We start from the raw sequence: 18584 nt of genomic DNA, 5'->3' as shown, positions 1-18584 counted from the left end.
TGGTCAGTGCTTTAGCGTCCTTCCTCGCAGTGAAGGAGAATATTTTAAAAAATCTATCTACATATTTAACCAAGTATAATTGTTCGAACTGTTGTCATCCTACCTTCTCCACCGAAGGATATATTATAACGTCTATCATCGACACCGGCAATGGCTTATTCCCGAAAATAATTTATATTTTGCCATTATGTTTGATCAGATTATACACCTATGCAACTGCAACAATCACTGGAGTGCAGCACTAACTGGCTATACGCTATAATAGGAGGTGTTGTGGCACTAAACCACGTCCCACGTATATGGAAGATATCTAAAGTGGTATTTATTCCCAAGGCACGCAAAGCGTGCCACGCGAATCCTAAGGACTTCAGACCCATCAGTCTATCTTCGTTTCAACTAAAGGTGATGGAGAGACTGATGGAAACATATATCAGGGAGGCAGTGAATGACAAACTCTCTGAAGCACAACACGCCTATATGAAGGGTTAATCCACGGAAACGGCATTGCACGAAATTACATCGTGCATAGAGAGATCGTTCTCCTTCAAGGAATACTGCCTGGCAGCCTTCCTAGACATAGAAGGAGTGTTCAATAACATCAAACCCGACTCAATCATTAAGGTACTGACTGATCTGGGCATCGAATCTCAGCTGGTGGGTCTTGTGCACCAATTGCTGCTATGCAGGGTAGTACAGGCAGAACTTGCAGGGGTACCGGTGAGCAGGTTCGTCAGTAGGGGAACTCCCCAAGGTGTAGTCCCATTCCATTGAATCAGCTGCTAAGGGACATGGAGGAGGAGAGGGGCTATAAAGTTATGACGACCTTGCCTTGGTGATAAGTGGGAAGTTTCTACAAACTCTCTGCGAAATGATGCAGGTGGAATTAAGCATGGGCCGTTGATAATGGTCTGGGCGTGAACCCAAATAAAATGCAGCTGGTGCTCTTTAAGAGGAGGTATAAGATACCACCTCTCTCAACCCCAGTGCTGGCAAACACAGTGCTTAAGTTAAGTGAGTCCGCCAATTATCTAGGGCTCACACTTGATAAGAAATTGAACTGGGCACAAAACACCACGTAACGTGTCCGTAAGGTCTCGGTTGCCCTCTACACATGTAAAGGGGCAATTGGACGGAAATGTGGTATGTCCCCTATGATAGTACATTGGATATACACGGCCATAGTTAGGCCAATATTGCTATACGGGGTGGCGGTATGGTGGCCCGCCCTGAATATATCCTCGACGGTTCTTGCTCTTCAAAAGGTGCAAAGATCTGCACTACTATGCATAAGCGGAGCCATCCGCACAACGCCAACGGAGGCTATGAATGTAATACTGAACCATACTGAAATTCTCGACAGATTCTGCATACCAGAATGAACAGATTTCTGCAAACCACATACCATCTTTAACAGGGGATACGAGATATTAATCCCTGAGAGGGAACAGTGGGTTAATAACCCTGATTGGCTCACTAACAGCATTCAGATCTACACATATGGATCTAAACTGGATAACGGGGTCGGAGGGGGGGGGGGTCTATTCGGAACTATTGGAGATACAAAGATCGTTTCGCCTTCCGGATCACTGCAGCGTATTTCAGGCTGAGCTTGTGGCCATACAAGACGCTGTGGACTGCCTGAGGCAGAAGGCAGTCTCTCAGAAGCACATTTATATTTTCTTGTAGGTAGATCTTCGTTTGTAGGTCTTCTCACTGGTCATGTTTGTATTGTACCGCATGCGAAATGATTGGCCCTCTATTTAATGATTACTGTAGAAGCTGCGGCAACGAAGAGGAGACTGAAACTGTTAGGCATCTACTCTGTGAATGTCCAGCGCTCGGTAGAAGAAGGCAACGTTTTATGGGCAAGATGTTTCTCGTAGATCTGACTGATATAGCTGAAGTCAATACACGACGCGTTTGATTAGGAGAGTAGGAACAAATCCGTGTGGTTTCACAATGGGCCTATAAAGGCCTAGTGTGCCGCTCCGATGTGGACGGCAGCCACTTGAACCTAACCTAACTTAACCTTGATCGGATTAGACCAGGACTTCACAGTTTACCATGACTTACCTGTTATAGTAGTAACGTCTGCATACGCTGTGTTGATTGCTGTGTCAAATATTTACTAGGCAATTTTCTTTCCTCTTTCATCCACAGGAAATATGTTTTACTGGAGGCAGTAAGTGCAAATAAATAGAAGGCGGGATATACCTCCGAGAAGATTTAGATCGAATTTGCGCGGTGCTTTCTTTTAATTTTTTCTTCATATTTCCGGGCGGGAATTACACGTTTTATACTGAAAATTCGTCATCCTTTAAAATGCAATTCAATTCTGCAAGGATGATGAATTTTCGCTGAAAAGCTATTCAAGGCAGAAATATTCTCGCAGTGTGTGCCAAACCACTGCCGATGGGGGACGCAGCTTAGAAAAAGGTTTCTAATTGTACAATCTTTATTTTTTAAATTATGCTACCACCACACCATGACGGCTACCAGAGGAAGTAGAAAGTGTACGTCAAAATCGATGAGAATATTCGATTTTGGCCTCTGTGTAACGCATATATGTATGTCAGGACAATGAGCATTCAGCCAAAAATTGTCGGGTGGTATGTATCGCAGCGATGAGGATGTTGCGCCGCTTCAAGAAATCAGTACTATCCCTGACGCCTTCAGTAATTGCAATCTAATTTTAGAAGTGCGACGGTGGCGAGGTCGCTCGTCTGGATGCCGCAGTACCCAGTGGTGTACGTAGCTAAGCAACAATACACATTCAGGCAATACTTGACCGGGGGGTATGTTTTGCAGCGATGCGGATGTACCCAAGCAACAAATACGTTAAAAAGTTTTTCTTGCTATTCTGAGCTAGCGTACGGTGCGAAATGTGTGAGGGATGACATTATCTCATGTAGCTGTCTGATTCAAGGAAAGAAGGACGGTAGGGATGGGCACTTTGCCCTGCATTTCTCCGGAGTGCCATTCAGCAGAGCCAATCGCATGACCCGTGATTATGTTCAATATCTTATCGAAACAAGTAGTACTAGAGCAGTCCCGCTAAAGAAGCCTGTTGATGGCCTTTATTAAAGTACTTCACAATAACACTGATACTTCACAAGCAATAGCTTGCTTAAATCAAACTGATTGCCCATGCCTCAGCTGGTGCTGCTTTTATACTCTTCGGTTTCCTCGTTTGTATATTTCCAAGCGTTTCTAGAATTTACTATTTTTTTACCAGCTATAAGCTACAGATGCACGATTATAGCTTCTCGCATAGCCATATGAGCGTGTATATGTGAGTGATACTTCCACCGATGATTGCCTACTTTTGGGAGTATCTCCGATATATGCATGTGTTTGTGTGTTTCTCTCCGCTGCCTGTATGGACATATGTGTAGACATAATATGAATAAATGATTGATTTGTTTATGGTCATACAAGTCACTGCTTAGTATCGGCTAGAGATGATAGTATCCCTTAATGTTGCTAATATTCGTCACAATATGTATGTATATGTATGTGCCGTGAGGTAGGAAGCACTTCCCTTTGCTACATCCCCTACTTCAGTAAATGTATGTACGTACACATATAAATATTCATAAGCGCATATATACAAACAACTCTTGGGTCGGATAGGCAATGAATTGCATATTATAATGTCTTGACTTTCTTTGTCCTTTGTCGGATGCAGATCCGGTACGTTCCGGTACCAAGCCCGACCATCTCGGGAACGATTTGTTATGACCACATGCGACCTTCTAGACCATACCGCCCTCCCACCCCCTTGATCCATGAGGAGTTCGGGGTCGCCAGAGCCTCGGCTGTTAATGAAACAGGATTCGCTACGGATAGGTGAGGTTGACAATTGGGTTTGGAGAAGCTGTATATTGCGCTGGCAACCTGAAAAGGTTTCGCTACACAACCCCTTAAATCTGGTATTTTAGTCGCCTGTTACGACAGGCCTACCTACCGCGGGTATATTCTAACCCCCTAACCCGCTGGGGGGAACATATTTGCTTCTTGACCAGCTATGTGCATATATTACTGGTCTTCAGACCATGCTGTACCTATAAGCGTGTCATGTTACGAAGAATAGTCCAGATAAACTCAAGTTCACTGAACTAAAAAAATATCCTGCCAATTTTTATTGCGCCCCATAAACGGCACAATTACCTACGATTTCCTTCATTTATTCTAAACTTTTTGCAACTCTAGGTACATGTACGGACTACTTGTGAATTGGCATATTGGTGTATATTATTGAAATCGGCATCGAGATTTCCGTCGATTTTTTGTGCCAGTTAATTTATGACCGCTGTGTTGTGCAGGTAGCGTGCTCCCCTACCAAATCGAAGACCCTGAATTCACGACCTGGGCAAAGCAACATCAACATTTTCGAAACAAGATTTTTCAATTAGAAGAAAATTTGTCTAAGCAAGGTCGCCCATCGGCAGTGGTTGGCAAGCCGTATCCATGAAAAGCCGTATCGCGCCCTACATTTAATTATTTTTTAATTTACGACCTGAGTGCAATATCTTTTTTGGGGCACTTTTATACAGCTAGTCAAATTTGACGAATGGTGCAAGTTTAAAACAAAATTTAGCGGGAGTTGGAGCAAGTTACAAAAATACAGGAGTTATTACTTGACAGAAGTAATCAATATCTCGATACTGTGCCCATCGACAATTAGCCAGCCGATTACGTGCTATGCGTCACCCATATGGTCGCCAAGCCTAAAAATTACCCACTGGAAGAAACTACAGGCCTGCCAAAGTACTGCTCTCAGAATCGCCACGGGCTGTCTTCTTATGTCCCCAGAACACCATCTGCATAATGAGGCGAGAATACTCCCCATCAGGGAGAGAAATGAGATGCTGACCAAACAGTTCCTGTTCAATACCCAGAAACCTGAGCATCCCAACAGACATCTGATTGATGAACCAGCACCGCCTAGGGACTTAAGGAGTCATCTCCGTAAGCATTTTGAGGAAATACGGCACCTGAGAACCCAGCCGTATGAAGCGAAAAAACACAAGCAGGTCCTTGGTGAACTCCATAAACAGGCGTCGGACCTTTATGCCGGGAATTGCCCGGTGAATCCAGTGCTTAAAGAAAAGTATCCAAAACTCGCGGAAGAGGAACGCATACTCCCCAGGGAAACGCGTGTCACTCTTGCTCAACTTCGTTCTGGATACTGTAACAGGTTAAACTCTGACCTATCTAGAATCAACCCCGACATACAAAATGCATGCCCCGCTTGCAATGTGTCCCCACATGACACCAACCATCTCTTTAGGTGTAATGTGGAACCAACGCCTCTAATACCCCTTTCCTTATGGTCCACCTCTGTTGAAACGGCAAGTTTCCTTGGACTCCCGTTAGAGGATATTGATGACAATTTGTGATCGGTCGCGGCTATTAGGTGGGGCGAAGCATTGCTACAACAACAACAACAACTACGAAACATATAATAACTCCCAGCGGGTTAGGAGGTTTAGAATATACCCGCGGCAGGTATACCTATTGTAAGAGACGACTAAAATATCAAATTGATTCAAGGGGTTGTGTAGCGCAACCCTTTCAAGGTGTTGCCAGCACAAAATATAACTTCTCAAACCAAATTTTTAACCTCACCTACCCTTGGCGAATCCTGTTACTTTAACAGCCGAGGCTCCGGCAACCCCAATTTTCTCATGGATCTAGGGGGTGGGAGGGCGGTATGGCCTTGAAGGTTTCATGTGGTCATACTAAATCGTTCCCGAGATGGTCGGGCTGGTGTCTCAATGGTGCTTGTTACCGGAACGTACGGGATCTGCATCCGGCAAAGGACCATCAACATCGAAAAGACTCTCCAGGGCCTTTGGGTGTACTTTTGAGTGTACTTATCGGTAAAACAACAACTACGAAAAATATTCTGTACTTCAGCAAGGTACTCGAGAGTGTTTTCGTTGTTACTCGGAACAACAATATTTGGTAGTTATAACTTAAGTAAAATTGTATCCGGCTGCGAACACGTACAATGGGCATGACTTCCAAGTCTCCTAAAGAGGCTGCTAACTTGTTGTTGTTGTCTAATTTTGAAGCTGATTTGCAAAGTTAGATTAATTTTCACTGAGAAGATTTTCATGGCGGAAGTACACGCGGGAGTGTTTGCCGCACCCCTATTAGAAAAACTTGTTTTAAGGTTCTTTGGTAATTTCCGAGGCAGACATATTTAAAACCATAATTGATCTCAAAACTCAAAGCATTCTGATGTTTATAGACTATCCGAATTCCTACTCAAGCAATGCGTAGCTCGATTTCTGGGAGAGAAATGTGAGTATAAAGCTTGCCATTATGTTAAAATCTCTTATTTCTCCTTCACAACATGGATTTACATCTCTTCGGTCAATTGTTACTGGTTTTTTCTAACTATTGTATTGATTTCAGAGCAAATCTCACCAATGACTCTTCCAAACTCAATAATATAGCAATGTTCAGCATGGACGGGTGATACGTATACACTAAGTAGCCTTATGCAGCCTTCTCCTTTAATTCTTCTAGCTTTGTTGTTTCGTACCTGAACTCTACCGATGAATTCTTTCCAGATAGTACATTTGTTATTGTATGGGTATAGGTGTCATTGGACCAATTCACATCTGAGGGGATGATTGCAGAACATCCTCGCTCCTTTGATGAGACAGTCGGCTCATTAAGGTCCGCAGTGCCATGTGGACAGTCCCTCGAAAAGATGTCTTTGGTTGTTTAAGGCGTAATTTTTTTTTGCCCATCTTTTTATATAATACATACGAAACCTTTTACTGTATCGTAAAATTTATATTAAGTAAATATCGCTAAAAAAAGTTGAATTGTTAATATTTGTATGTTGTTGTTGTAGCAGTGTTTCGCCCGATCCAATAGGTGCGACCGATCACAATTTATTAAAAAATTTTATATTTTATTTTCGTGGAAATAAACCATGTTCAGTGAATACAAAATGAGAGTATACTTAAAATTAAATGAAATTATGTAGAATAATAAATCACAAAAACATTAAACACAATCGATTTTAAAAAACATAAAAATAGTATAAATCAAATGAAATCTGTTACATATAACTTATAGTTAACAAATATTTAATATGGTAAGAGAACTTTTCACAGTTTTGCAAAACAAGACAGTCTAATCGTAAAAATAAAAATAAGTGCCGAATAGGAAATTATATAATGGCCAATAATTTCGATTCGGTATAAAAGTGGCTCAAGTCCTGTGTTATTGGTGTTGGGGTTGTTGTGTATGCAACTCTTGCAAATAACGTTCTTGCTCAGCGCGTCTATTCTTTTCTAAAATTAAAGCGCGTCTAATAAAATAAAAACAATTTAAATATTAAGACTAAAGTAAATATTTTATGAAAAAGTTAATAATCATGCAGCATTAACAGTTTATCTATTACGCACCTGTAACGTTCGTAAAAGCCAACTATAGTGCCAAGCTCTTGTTTAAATAGACGCACCAACATACCATCAAAGCATTCAAGCTCCTGCAAACTAAACATGTTAAATTGCAGCATATGGTCTTTCGATGAATCAGCATTCGAATATACAACCAGCCACTTTGGTATCTCCTCTAACAGATATGGATTGGCTGGCACCAACGCATTATGTGTATGCACAGGTTGTGTGTAAGGAACTGGAATCTCTGGGCATATTGCCTTGGGAGGCTCCGCAGATGTAGTATAGACATAATATGAGGTAAGGCAAGGATGTTGTCGCTGACATTGTCCTGTATATTGATTTTCATAGTAGGTGCCATGCATTTTAGATACAACACGTCGCCAGCCAACTGGCAGTCCTTCACGTTCCAGCGGATGCGACCAATGTGTTGTATGCGTGTGATGATCAATATAATACTTGCGCCCATGTAGGGTGTATTGCATTGCCCAACCTGGCGGCAATGGTAACTCTTCCTCTAAAGACTGCTGTGATGGCACTTTTTGTAAAACATTCGGTGTACTTGTCGCATTAGCAACTGATTGCGTGTGCAATGGGCGCGTTGGTGGTGCATGATACAGAGATTGTACAGATGTTGCAGCAGCAGCTGCTGCTGATGTACCAGTACTCAGATCATATGAAGAGTGTATATTGTTGTTGGACACAGCCAAGGTCGTGTTACTATAAATTGGTGATTCCGAACGTACTTCAGCATTTGAAAGTGTTGAACGGCTGCTATCGAAATTATTTATTGGTGTATGATTGCTGCTAGTAACGATGCTGCCTCCTGATGTATTCGATGAAACTCTAAAAGGATTTTCGTATATTGGATACGAATCTGAAGACCCAGTGGCATAGCTGACATTGGCTTGATAGTGCTGTTGTGGGGTTGGTGTAGCACCACGTTGCCTTTGAAATACGTTACTATAGGAATCCATACCATCAGTAATAGCGGCTGCATTCGATTCGGTGCTTGCAACACCACGTATGCGTGCATCATAAGAATTATTATGTTTTTGGTTAGCAGAATGCCTGCGATGAAATTGATCGTAAGATGCTGCGCTATTTGGTTGTAGCAAAGGTGATGACTGTTGACGACGCATTCGATCAATTTGTTCAATGTTAACATAATTGCTGCTGCTGCTAGCAACAGTATTGTTATTGGTGCCTGCGCTACCTGCATGTCCATGCCCGTTACTACCTACGTCCAAATTATTGCTAGAATAAAAGTGTGGATGCCGTGGCTTGGGATTAGATACAGCAACAGCTGTGGGTGCATAAAAACCAGTTACTCCATAGCGTTGCTGTTGTTGTAGCTGTCGTCTCTGTGACATTGACCGCAGTGTTGTTGACGTGCTGGGGGGCAATTGAGAATGTGCTCGTCTGGCATGATAATAATCCGGTTGTGTATTGAATTGTGTGTCATTGCCGCAGGAGTATGTATTCCGACTAGAACTACCAGAGCTTCTGCCTGTAAACTCACAACTGGGAGAAGTACTCGCACAACGCTGCAATGATTTCTTATTATGCTTCGCTCGCTGTTCATCAAATGTCCACACATTTATTACGGGTATCTCTGGTGGTGTCTCCTTTTTTACATACTTACCAACCACACCTTCTTTGTGCGCGGTGGCCTTTTCTTTGCTGCGTCGCGACAACATTGCCGGTTTCCGATTGCACAGCAATATTAGGTAGTTCATTCAACAGGCGAAACCGTCCATATAATCTAAGCGGAAATCCAAATAATCACATTGAAAATCCCATTTTAGTCTTTACATGCAGATAAACAAAGAATTTTGTTAGTTTTTACGGAGCAAGCGCAAGTTTTTTTTTTGTTAATTGCAATACATTTCGCAAAGCTGGTTATAAAGGAACATACTCTGCCTACCACTAAAATATATTTTTATACAATAAATAAAGTATTAATGCATATACAGAAAAATAAACAACCGGACAAATGACAATGTCAAACCATGGCGGAACGATACAAGGTGGCAGCATGGCGACGACATACCCACAAACAAATAAAAATGCGATATACTTTGTTTTTGTAAATTTGATGGACCAATGTCAAAGTCGTACTGCGCTGGAAGTTGATGTATCAAATAAAATAAAAAAAGTTTATAATCAGCTGTCCCATCCTGCCACCTTGTATCGTTCCGCCGTGTGTCAAACTGACCTAATAGGTGATGTGCGCCGTATTTATCGATAACAACTATGAAGAATTCATCGACTCTTGGTGTCGATATGACTTAACAATGGATGAGGGGTGAGAAAGAAAAATAAAGTCAAAATAAAATAAGAGTGCCCATAAAAAATAAGTCAAATAGTTTCACCTAAATTCGAAACCTATTTTTTTTTAAATGACTATGCCAAAAGTCAAATCAAACTGTCGAATAACATTAATATTAACCATAGATTATTATCGAAACGCTACCATTTCATTTAAATACGGTGCGAAGATTATGTCGCTACGTTAAAGTTTTTTTCTAAGTAATCTGACAGGGATGCAGGTGGAAAATAAAACTCAGGGAATTTCGAAATCTCACGCATATGTGATTTACATAAATATAATTTGATCTTTTATTTCCTCGATTCTGATGTCTTCAAAAAGCATTTAGAGAATTCATGCGATTTTAGAAATTTTAGGTACTTGCAGAATTCGAGTGCTGGTAAATGAGAATTTTACCAAAGAGGATAGATATACAAGAGGGCGCACTGTATAATGTACTCTGTACTCTGGTTATAATGTCCACAGGAAAGACCGCGAGAGCGGAAATGGAGGCGGCCTCGCGTTTATTATACACCACTCTGTGCAATATCATATATTTGATCCTGGCATCGACCGCAGTGACAATGTCTTAGAACGTCAAGGCCTATCAGTCCGGTCAGGCGATGCAAATCTAGAAATCATCAACATCTACATCCCTCCTGTCACCTGTTGCCCCAGTGGATACCGCCCTAATATCGAGGCCTTACTCACTGGCAACAATCGCATTATCTTAGGCGATTTCAATGCCCATCACGACCTATGGCATTCAAACTTGCGAGCGGACAGTAGGGGTGAGATGTTGGCGGATCAAATAGACGAAACGACGTTCTGCACAATAAACGGAGACGCCCCCACACGTATGGTAGGAAGCTGTCATAGCTCGCCAGATATCTCAATCGTGAGCGCAGAACTCGTAAACTGCGTCAACTGGCAGCCGATGGTAACATTTGCATCCGACCACCTGCCCATACTTATTTCGTTCGAGCGTACCGCCGACTTGATCATCACCGAAAAACGCACTTTCATAAACTTCAAAAAAGGAAAGTGGGAAGAATATAAATCTGCAACAGACAGCAGATTTGCTGCCCTCCCTATCCCGACTGATGCCTGCCAAGGGGAGCGTGCCTTCCGTAAGGTCATTGAATCCGCCTCGGCACATTTCATTCCCGCCGGGAGAATTCCCGAAATCCGGCCCCACTCCCGGCGGAGGCCGCGAGCTTAGCGAGAGAACGCGACCTTATAAGACAGCTTGACCCAGGCGACCCCCAAATAAGGGATATAAACCAACGCATCAGATTGCTTGTGGACGAACACAAGCGGGCGAAATGGAAAGAGCACCTAAGAGGTTGTAACCTCTCTACCGGTGTAGGTAAACTTTGGTCCACCGTAAAGTCCCTATCGAATCCGACTAAGCACAAAGACAAAGTTTCCATCGCCTTTGGCGATAAGGTGCTGTCGGATGCGAAAAAATGCGCGAGCGCTTTCTGCCGACAATATATAATGCATCCTACGGTCGACAAAGATAGACGGAGAGCCAATAGACACGCACATAAACACAAAATCAGTGCGTCACCAATTACCATCACCGCTAGAGAGGTTGAGGACGCCATTGGTCACGCTAAACCATCCAAAGCAGTGGGCCCAGACGGCATAGCCATGCCGATGCTTAAAAACCTAGGGAAAGAGGGTTTCAAATATTTAGCGCATGTCTTCAACCTGTCTCTTTCCACCTTTGTCATACCCGAGAAATGGAAAATGGCCAAGGTGGTCCCGCTACTAAAGCCTGGGAAACCAGCTAACGTAGGTGAGTCATATCGTCCGATATCTCTCCTATCGCCAGTGGCAAAGACGCTTGAAGCCATTTTGCTCCCTTATTTCCAAGCACATTTGCAGCTAGCCCCTCATCAGCATGGCTTCAGAAAACTCCATAGCACTACCTCCGCGCTAAATGTCATTAGCACCCAGATAAATTGCGGTTTGAATCAATATCCCCACCATAGAACAGTACTCGTAGCGTTAGACCTATCAAAAGCTTTTGATACGGTCAACCATGGCTCGTTACTGCAAGACCTGGAAGGGTCTAACCTTCCCCCATGTCTTAAAAAGTGGACCGCAAATTATCTGGGTGGTCGGCAGGCATCGGTGCAATTCAGAAACGAAACATCAAAACAAAGGAGAATTAAACAAGGGGTGCCACAGGGTGGTGTCCTATCCCCGCTTTTGTTTAATTTCTACATATCTAAGCTACCTTCACCACCGGAAGGAGTCACAATCGTTTCCTACGCCGATGACTGCACAATATGGCCACAGGCCCAGGCCCAAAGATCGATGAGCTATGCAATAAAATAAACGGCTATCTCCCTGATCTCTCCAGTTTTTTCGCCTCGCGAAACCTGGCATTGTCACCGACTAAATCTTTCGCGACCTTATTTACAACATGGACGCCCTAAATGTCGACCATATTGAACATTCACGTCGATGGCACTACGCTACCGACTGTCCTACACCCCAAAATCTTGGGTGTGACGTTTGATCAGGATCTACATTTTGGTGCGCACGCAACCGCAATTGTTCCAAGAATTCAGAGCCGTAATAAAATCCTCAAATCCCTTGCTGGCAGTACCTGGGGAAAAGATAAAGGAACGCTCTTGACCACATACAAAGCAATTAGCCAGCCGATTACGTGCTACGCGTCACCCATATGGTCGCCAAGCCTAAAAACCACCCACTGGAAGAAACTACAGGCCTGCCAAAATACTGCTCTCAGAATCGCCACGGGCTGTCTTCTTATGTCCCCAGAACACCATCTGCATAATGAGGCGAGAATACTCCCCATCAGGGAGAGAAATGAGATGCTGACCAAACAGTTTCTGTTGAATACCCAGAAACCTGGGCATCCCAACAGACATCTGATTGACGAACCAGCACCGCCTAGGGGCCTAAGGAGTCATCTCCGTAAACATTTTGAGGAAATACGGCACCTGAGAACCCAGCCGTATGAAGCGGAAAAACACAAGCTGGTCCTTGGTGAACTCCATAGACAGGCGTCGGACCTTTATGTCGGGAATTGCCCGGTGAATCCAGTACTTGAAGAAAAATATCCAGAACTCGCAGAAGAGGAACGCATACTCCCCAGGGAAACGCGTGTCACTCTTGCTCAACTTCGTTCTGGATACTGTAACAGGTTAAACTCTTACCTATCCAGAATCAACCCCGACATACAAAATGTATGCCCTGCTTGCAATGTGTCCCCACATGACACCAACCATCTCTTTAATTGTAATGTGGAACCAACGCCTCTAACACCCCTTTCCTTATGGTCCACCCCTGTTGAAACGGCAAGTTTCCTTGGACTCCCGTTAGAGGATATTGATGACAATTTGTGATCGGTCGCGGCTATTATGTGGGGCGAGCATTGCTACAACAACAACAACAACAGGGCGCACTGTAGAGTTGCAACAAGGCGCTGAAATATGTAGGTGTTCCTCTAGAGAATCCAGATTAGAAAACTATACGTTTTGCTATTCTGTCCGCAAAGGCTGGCCTGTAATTTTCATTTCTTGCTTGCCTTGTTCGTACAGAGAAAATCGAACATATCGAATACTCATGTATGTATGTAGTGTGCGTTCGTGATTTTGTATAGTGACGTCGAGTATGTAGTTTTCTGTGTATATACAAAGAGCTGTTTAGGACATTGTAATTGGACATTCGTTTGTTTTGATTTTAGCAACCAATGTGTATTTAGGTACATATGTGTGTATGAATGCAATTATGTGAATATGCAGCCGTTTTTATAAAACTTGTTTTCACGACAACTGTATGCCTACATATATTCGACAAAGTTGTAAGGACGTTGGAAAATAGGTTTTTGTTAAACCATATTTACATACAAAATTATGGCTGCACACATATTTACGTATTATCCATTAGTGTCAAGTCAAGCGTGACGTATATGCCTAGAACGAAGTAATTTTGAACTGGTGAATGCGCAATCTTCTATGTGTGATTTGTGCGCCACATCCATAACCTAAAAATATTTGAGTTGGTGAATTTAATAACTTTTTGTAGATTTTCTTCATCGTTTTGGATACGTTATGACTGAAGGACTCATTTTTTGTGGAATATGTTTGTAATTTTTTGTGTTTTCTTCATTTTAATGAAATTTTTACGATTTTTATGTTAAGGCATCATTAATCGATCACATTGAGATGGTTATGGATATGGATATGGTTGCGACTATGGCGTTAGGGTTAAGGAAGTCTAATCTGGCTTTCAATCAATGTGTATATTCGGCTGTTTGGTAGGTGTTTGAATTTTCGAAGCGTTAGGTTAGGTTAGGTTGAACTGGCCGGTCCATGAGGACCTCACATAGACTGAATAAGTCCGTAGTGTTACCAGAAGTTTGTTTAACGACCAAACTGAAAACCCCTATCAAAAACCAGGACCTATGTTATAAAATAACTCCGTCCCTCTTGGCAAATACTAGACGCTTCCTAGGATTTAAGCCACTTGCTGCTTCTAGATCTGACAGCTGTATCACTCCTAATAGCTGAAGTCTTAGCCTGACGCGCGCAGGGCAAGAGCACAGAACGTGCTCGAACGTTTTCTCCTCCAGCCCGCACTTCCTACATCTGCTATCCAGAAGGCAGTTTCCAGTCAGAATACCCGTCATGAGTCTACAGTCCTCTCTTTTTAATGATAAAAGCAACTTTGTTAGTCTAAGGTTGTAAGACCTGTACATAATCTTCGACACTTTACAGCTCCGCGCTTGAACCCACGCCTTTCCTGCTTGGTCGATCATATGTACCTCTCGCCTTCGCTTAATTTCGTCCAGTCTAATTGGGACGTCTACGGAGAAAGCTTCAAGGGATGCTCCCTTTTTAGCTAGTTCATCCGCTTTTTCATTCCCATCTATTCCCATATGCCCTGGGACCCAATATAGATGTATGCTTCTCCATGTCCCGACTCTATCCAGGGACTGCTTACACTAACACGCATTTAGATGCTGTGCTACGCGAAATTATTGCCTTAATTGCTGCTTGACTGTCAATATAAAAGTTAACACGATTGCAGCTTGGGCCAGTTTCTTCTAGGGTTTCTACTGCTTTGGTTACGGCTACTATTTACGTTTGGAAAACATTACAGTAATCCGGAAGCCTGTAGGATCTGTTTATTTCCGGATCAGCACAGTATACCGCAGACCCTACTCCTTCCACTTCGAAGTGTTGTTTATGAATAAAATTTTTCGCTATAATAGCCGTTTTTTTACACGCTATACGTTTACGTTTGCGCATAAAAAAATGCTTATCCTCGCTTAGGATACACATCTAGCGGCAGTGGTTAAATAACTAGCTACAGAACAGGGTGTACCTAAAATCGGAGACACAAACCTCTGGTGGCCATAATGTATAAGATATGGCTGAATCAGTTGTGATGAATAGTGGACACGCACCATTTTAAGACGTGATACATAGAATTAGTGTAGAGATGAAACATAGACACATATTTCAGTTACATCTGAGTATAATGCGTATTAAAATTTAGTAGTACACATTTTTATGAGCAGAAATTTCAGAGGTGTATTTAAAGTTTGACGCTTTTCAGTCCATATAAAGTTTAAGCGTAAACATCTATAGATGTAAAAAAACACAGCTAATATTATAATAAAAAGTTAAAAAAATTTAGGAAGTCCTTTTCCTTAAATTCAGGGCCCATTTGCTGAACCGCGTTGTTGCCTTTAAAACTAAGGCCCGGTTTTCAGTGCAGGTTTAAACTTCAGTTTAAGTTGATTAGAGTTTAACCCTACCACTTCAGCCGCTTAAGCTGAGATGAGCAGCCAAATTTCATGTTATCGAACAAAGGGGAAAGTAAAACTTTAGTCCAGGGCTGAAAACCGGTTCGAACCTAACCGGTTCATGAACCGAACGACTCGGGGCTTTGAACTGAACCACGAACCGAACCTTTTTTTACTTAACTCCAAAAACCGAACCGAAAACCACCCCAAAAAAATGGTTCGGTTCGGTTCAAAATAAAGTTTCAACAAAAATCACTTAACTTATTTAACCACCACTTTGCTTGAAAATACAACTCTAAGATAAAATTGCATACATTTTTTCTCGATGGCAAGGCCGTGAGTTGTCACTTTTGATATAGCGTTTACTGTTTGCGCCTGTGGTCAAAAGCTTGTGAAAAAATAAACAAATTTACAAAATGAAACCAAACCCCGTGCATAACAACTTTGTATATGAAAGAGCGTTTTCACTTTTCATTTATAACATTTTTCATTTATAACCATAGTCCGAACTATAACACAAACCACATACATACATATATATATGTATAATTATAAAAAATTTAAAGTTAAATTCAGGGATGCACCTTAACGTTAAGCTAATCGTTTATTAAAAAATTTCCACCGTTTCCGTTGAAACACTTTGAAATATTATCGATAAAGAAATTATCAAGATAAATTGTATCTCGTTTTTTACCGAAACGAAAAGCTTTCGTTAACGTTAAAAACGTTAACAAAAACGTGGTACTTTATGTTTGAATTGTGCTGGCAATGCTATAGCCATGGTGAAGTATGGTGGTAACAGCGAGCGGACTTACACACACAAACTCCATGTAATTTGTTTGTGTAATTCGTTGGTGGTAATTTCAAAAATACTCTGAGAAATGTTCGCACTGTCACAATTCATGATAAAAGTTGCAATCAGCTTGGCTAATGCTTTCACCTTTAATGACTCCGCCATCAATCAGATTTGCCAGCATAGTTTGAAATTAATAATCAACATAAACGATTTGATTTCGTTTTGATAGGGCAGAATACGAAACAAAATCATTTCGTTAATTTGACGTTCTTATCGTTAATAAACGAAACGAAATGACTTTGTTTCGTTTATTAACGTTAATTATCGTAACGAAATGATATTTATTTATTTTTTTTTTTTTAACAGTGCATATTTATTTATTTATTTATTTATTATTTAAAGTCGACGACAAACTATGGTCGACTGCATAATATAAAAGATATATAAATATGCAACTCAAAAGATAAAATTTAAGATATATCGAGATTTCAACAATGTTATATTACAAACAAAGAAATATTAATGAACATTACTATTTAATTTCAATATATATTAATAATAAGAAATTGAGTAGAAATAAGATCTTATGCCGAAATCTTATACTGGCGGAATGCATCAGATTCCGCTCAGCATGATTTCGGAATGCAGTGGATTCCAATCTCCCTGTTGGAATGCAACAAGATTCCAATCAGCATGTCATGGGAGTCCGGCAGGGCTAAGAGTGTGTAATGAGGATACGCCATCAAAAGGCATAAAAGTAACATGACCTGTGTTGTTGGAATGCACCGGATTCCAATCAGCTCGATGCCTGACCCATAAGATTATACTGCCGGAATGCATACGATTCCGGTCAGTGACTCATGAAAAAGCATGTTTTTTACGTTGTTGGAATGCACCAGATTCCAATCAACACAGTACTGTCTTGTTCCTTCTTAATGATACATGTTGATAAATGTTCCTCCATCCTTAAGCGAAATAGTTCCTGTTTTTTTATCGAAGGAATAAAATGCCGGCAAATTAAATTAGCTTGTATCTCTTAAATTAGATAGGCAAGTATTGCATTACGTATAGTGGCAAAAGTACATTCAAGACTGATGCAGCTATACAAGTCATTTTAGTGCGCGCACCAGATAAGAAGAGGATTATTTTTAGCAAATTTTCGTCGACAAAGGGGTAAATAGAAAGGAACGTAGAGTCTGGATACTCTAGGGGGAACCGCAAAAAACAAGCGGCTGAGGAGGTCCGCGGAATCAATTTCTCCAATAATGAGCTTATGGATGAACAATACCCCCAGTAATATTCTCCGATTTTCCAGAGTGGGTAAGTTAATAAGAAGAAGTCTACTTCTGTATGGAGGAAGGTGGAGATTTGAGTCCCAATTAAGGCCGCGCAATGCAAATATCAAAAATTGCTTTTGAACTGACTCAAGACGCTTTATATGCTTTTTAGAAACAGGGGACCAAACGCATGAGCAATACTCGAGTATTGGACGAACCAGCGATGTGTAAAGAACCTTAGTGAGGTACGGATCATCGAACTCTTTAGCCCATCTTTTAACAAATCCAAGTAAACCCAACGCTTTGTTGGCTATAGATGAAATATGCATGTTAAAATTCAATTTCGGATCAAAAAGGACACCTAGATCATTTGCAATAGATATACGCTCCAAAGACGTACCATCTATTACATAAGATTTCAATGCTGGCTTCACTCGGTGAAATGTCATATGCTTACATTTTGAGAAATTTAAAGCTAGTAAATTTGTTGTGCACCAACATTGGAACGAGTCCAAGTTGGCCTGAAGAATATCCAAGGAACTCAAATCGGTAGGACAGTAAGTGTAGCAAAGTTTTACATCATCCGCATACATTATAGTATGGGAATATAATATTGTCTGTGGCAAGTCATTAATGAAAAGGGCAAAGAGCAAAGGGCCTAGATGACTTCCCTGGGGTACGCCGGAGGAAACTCCGAACGATTCCGACAGATTGCACTTGAACAGGACTTTTTGGGTCCGGTTAGAAAGATAGCTTTTCAGCCACATTAATAGGTGAAACGGAAAGCCCAGTAAATCAAGCTTATGAATAAGCAACTCATGGTTGACGGTATCAAATGCTGTGCTGAAGTCCGTGTAGATGACATCCGTTTGCTTGTTCGCTAAAAATCCTTCCATAACTATAGAGGTGAATACAAGCAAATTTGTAGTGGTTGACCTTTGACGAATAAAACCGTGTTGGTATGCAGATAAAAGACTAG

The 18584-nt window shown here is 41.5% G+C and overlaps 2 protein-coding genes across 4 annotated transcripts in view; one reads left to right on the top strand and one right to left on the bottom strand.

Moving 5' to 3' along the window:
- The window catches only part of Crz (Corazonin), an 81437-nt gene that overhangs the window by 47774 nt on the left and 15079 nt on the right, over nt 1-18584 (top strand). The window lies entirely within an intron of this gene.
- Nucleotides 6908-9450, bottom strand: sav (salvador). 3 transcript variants are annotated; one of them, XM_067761268.1, is made up of 3 exons: nt 9355-9450; nt 7434-9192; nt 6908-7336 (listed from the first exon to the last, which is right to left on the bottom strand). In XM_067761268.1, the coding sequence occupies exons 2-3, from the start codon at nt 9164-9166 to the stop codon at nt 7249-7251; spliced, it is 1821 nt and encodes a 606-aa protein (XP_067617369.1). In that variant the 5' UTR covers nt 9167-9192; nt 9355-9450; the 3' UTR covers nt 6908-7248. The 3 variants fall into 3 exon arrangements, with proteins under 3 accessions (XP_067617369.1, XP_067617368.1, XP_067617370.1); XM_067761267.1 differs by having other exon boundaries at nt 7434-9236; nt 9346-9414; XM_067761269.1 differs by having other exon boundaries at nt 9346-9377.

This window comes from Eurosta solidaginis, chromosome 1 (genome assembly GCF_040869045.1).
Source record: "Eurosta solidaginis isolate ZX-2024a chromosome 1, ASM4086904v1, whole genome shotgun sequence".
Lineage (NCBI taxonomy): Eukaryota > Metazoa > Arthropoda > Insecta > Diptera > Tephritidae > Eurosta > Eurosta solidaginis.
This window is presented reverse-complemented; position numbering and strand designations above follow the sequence as displayed.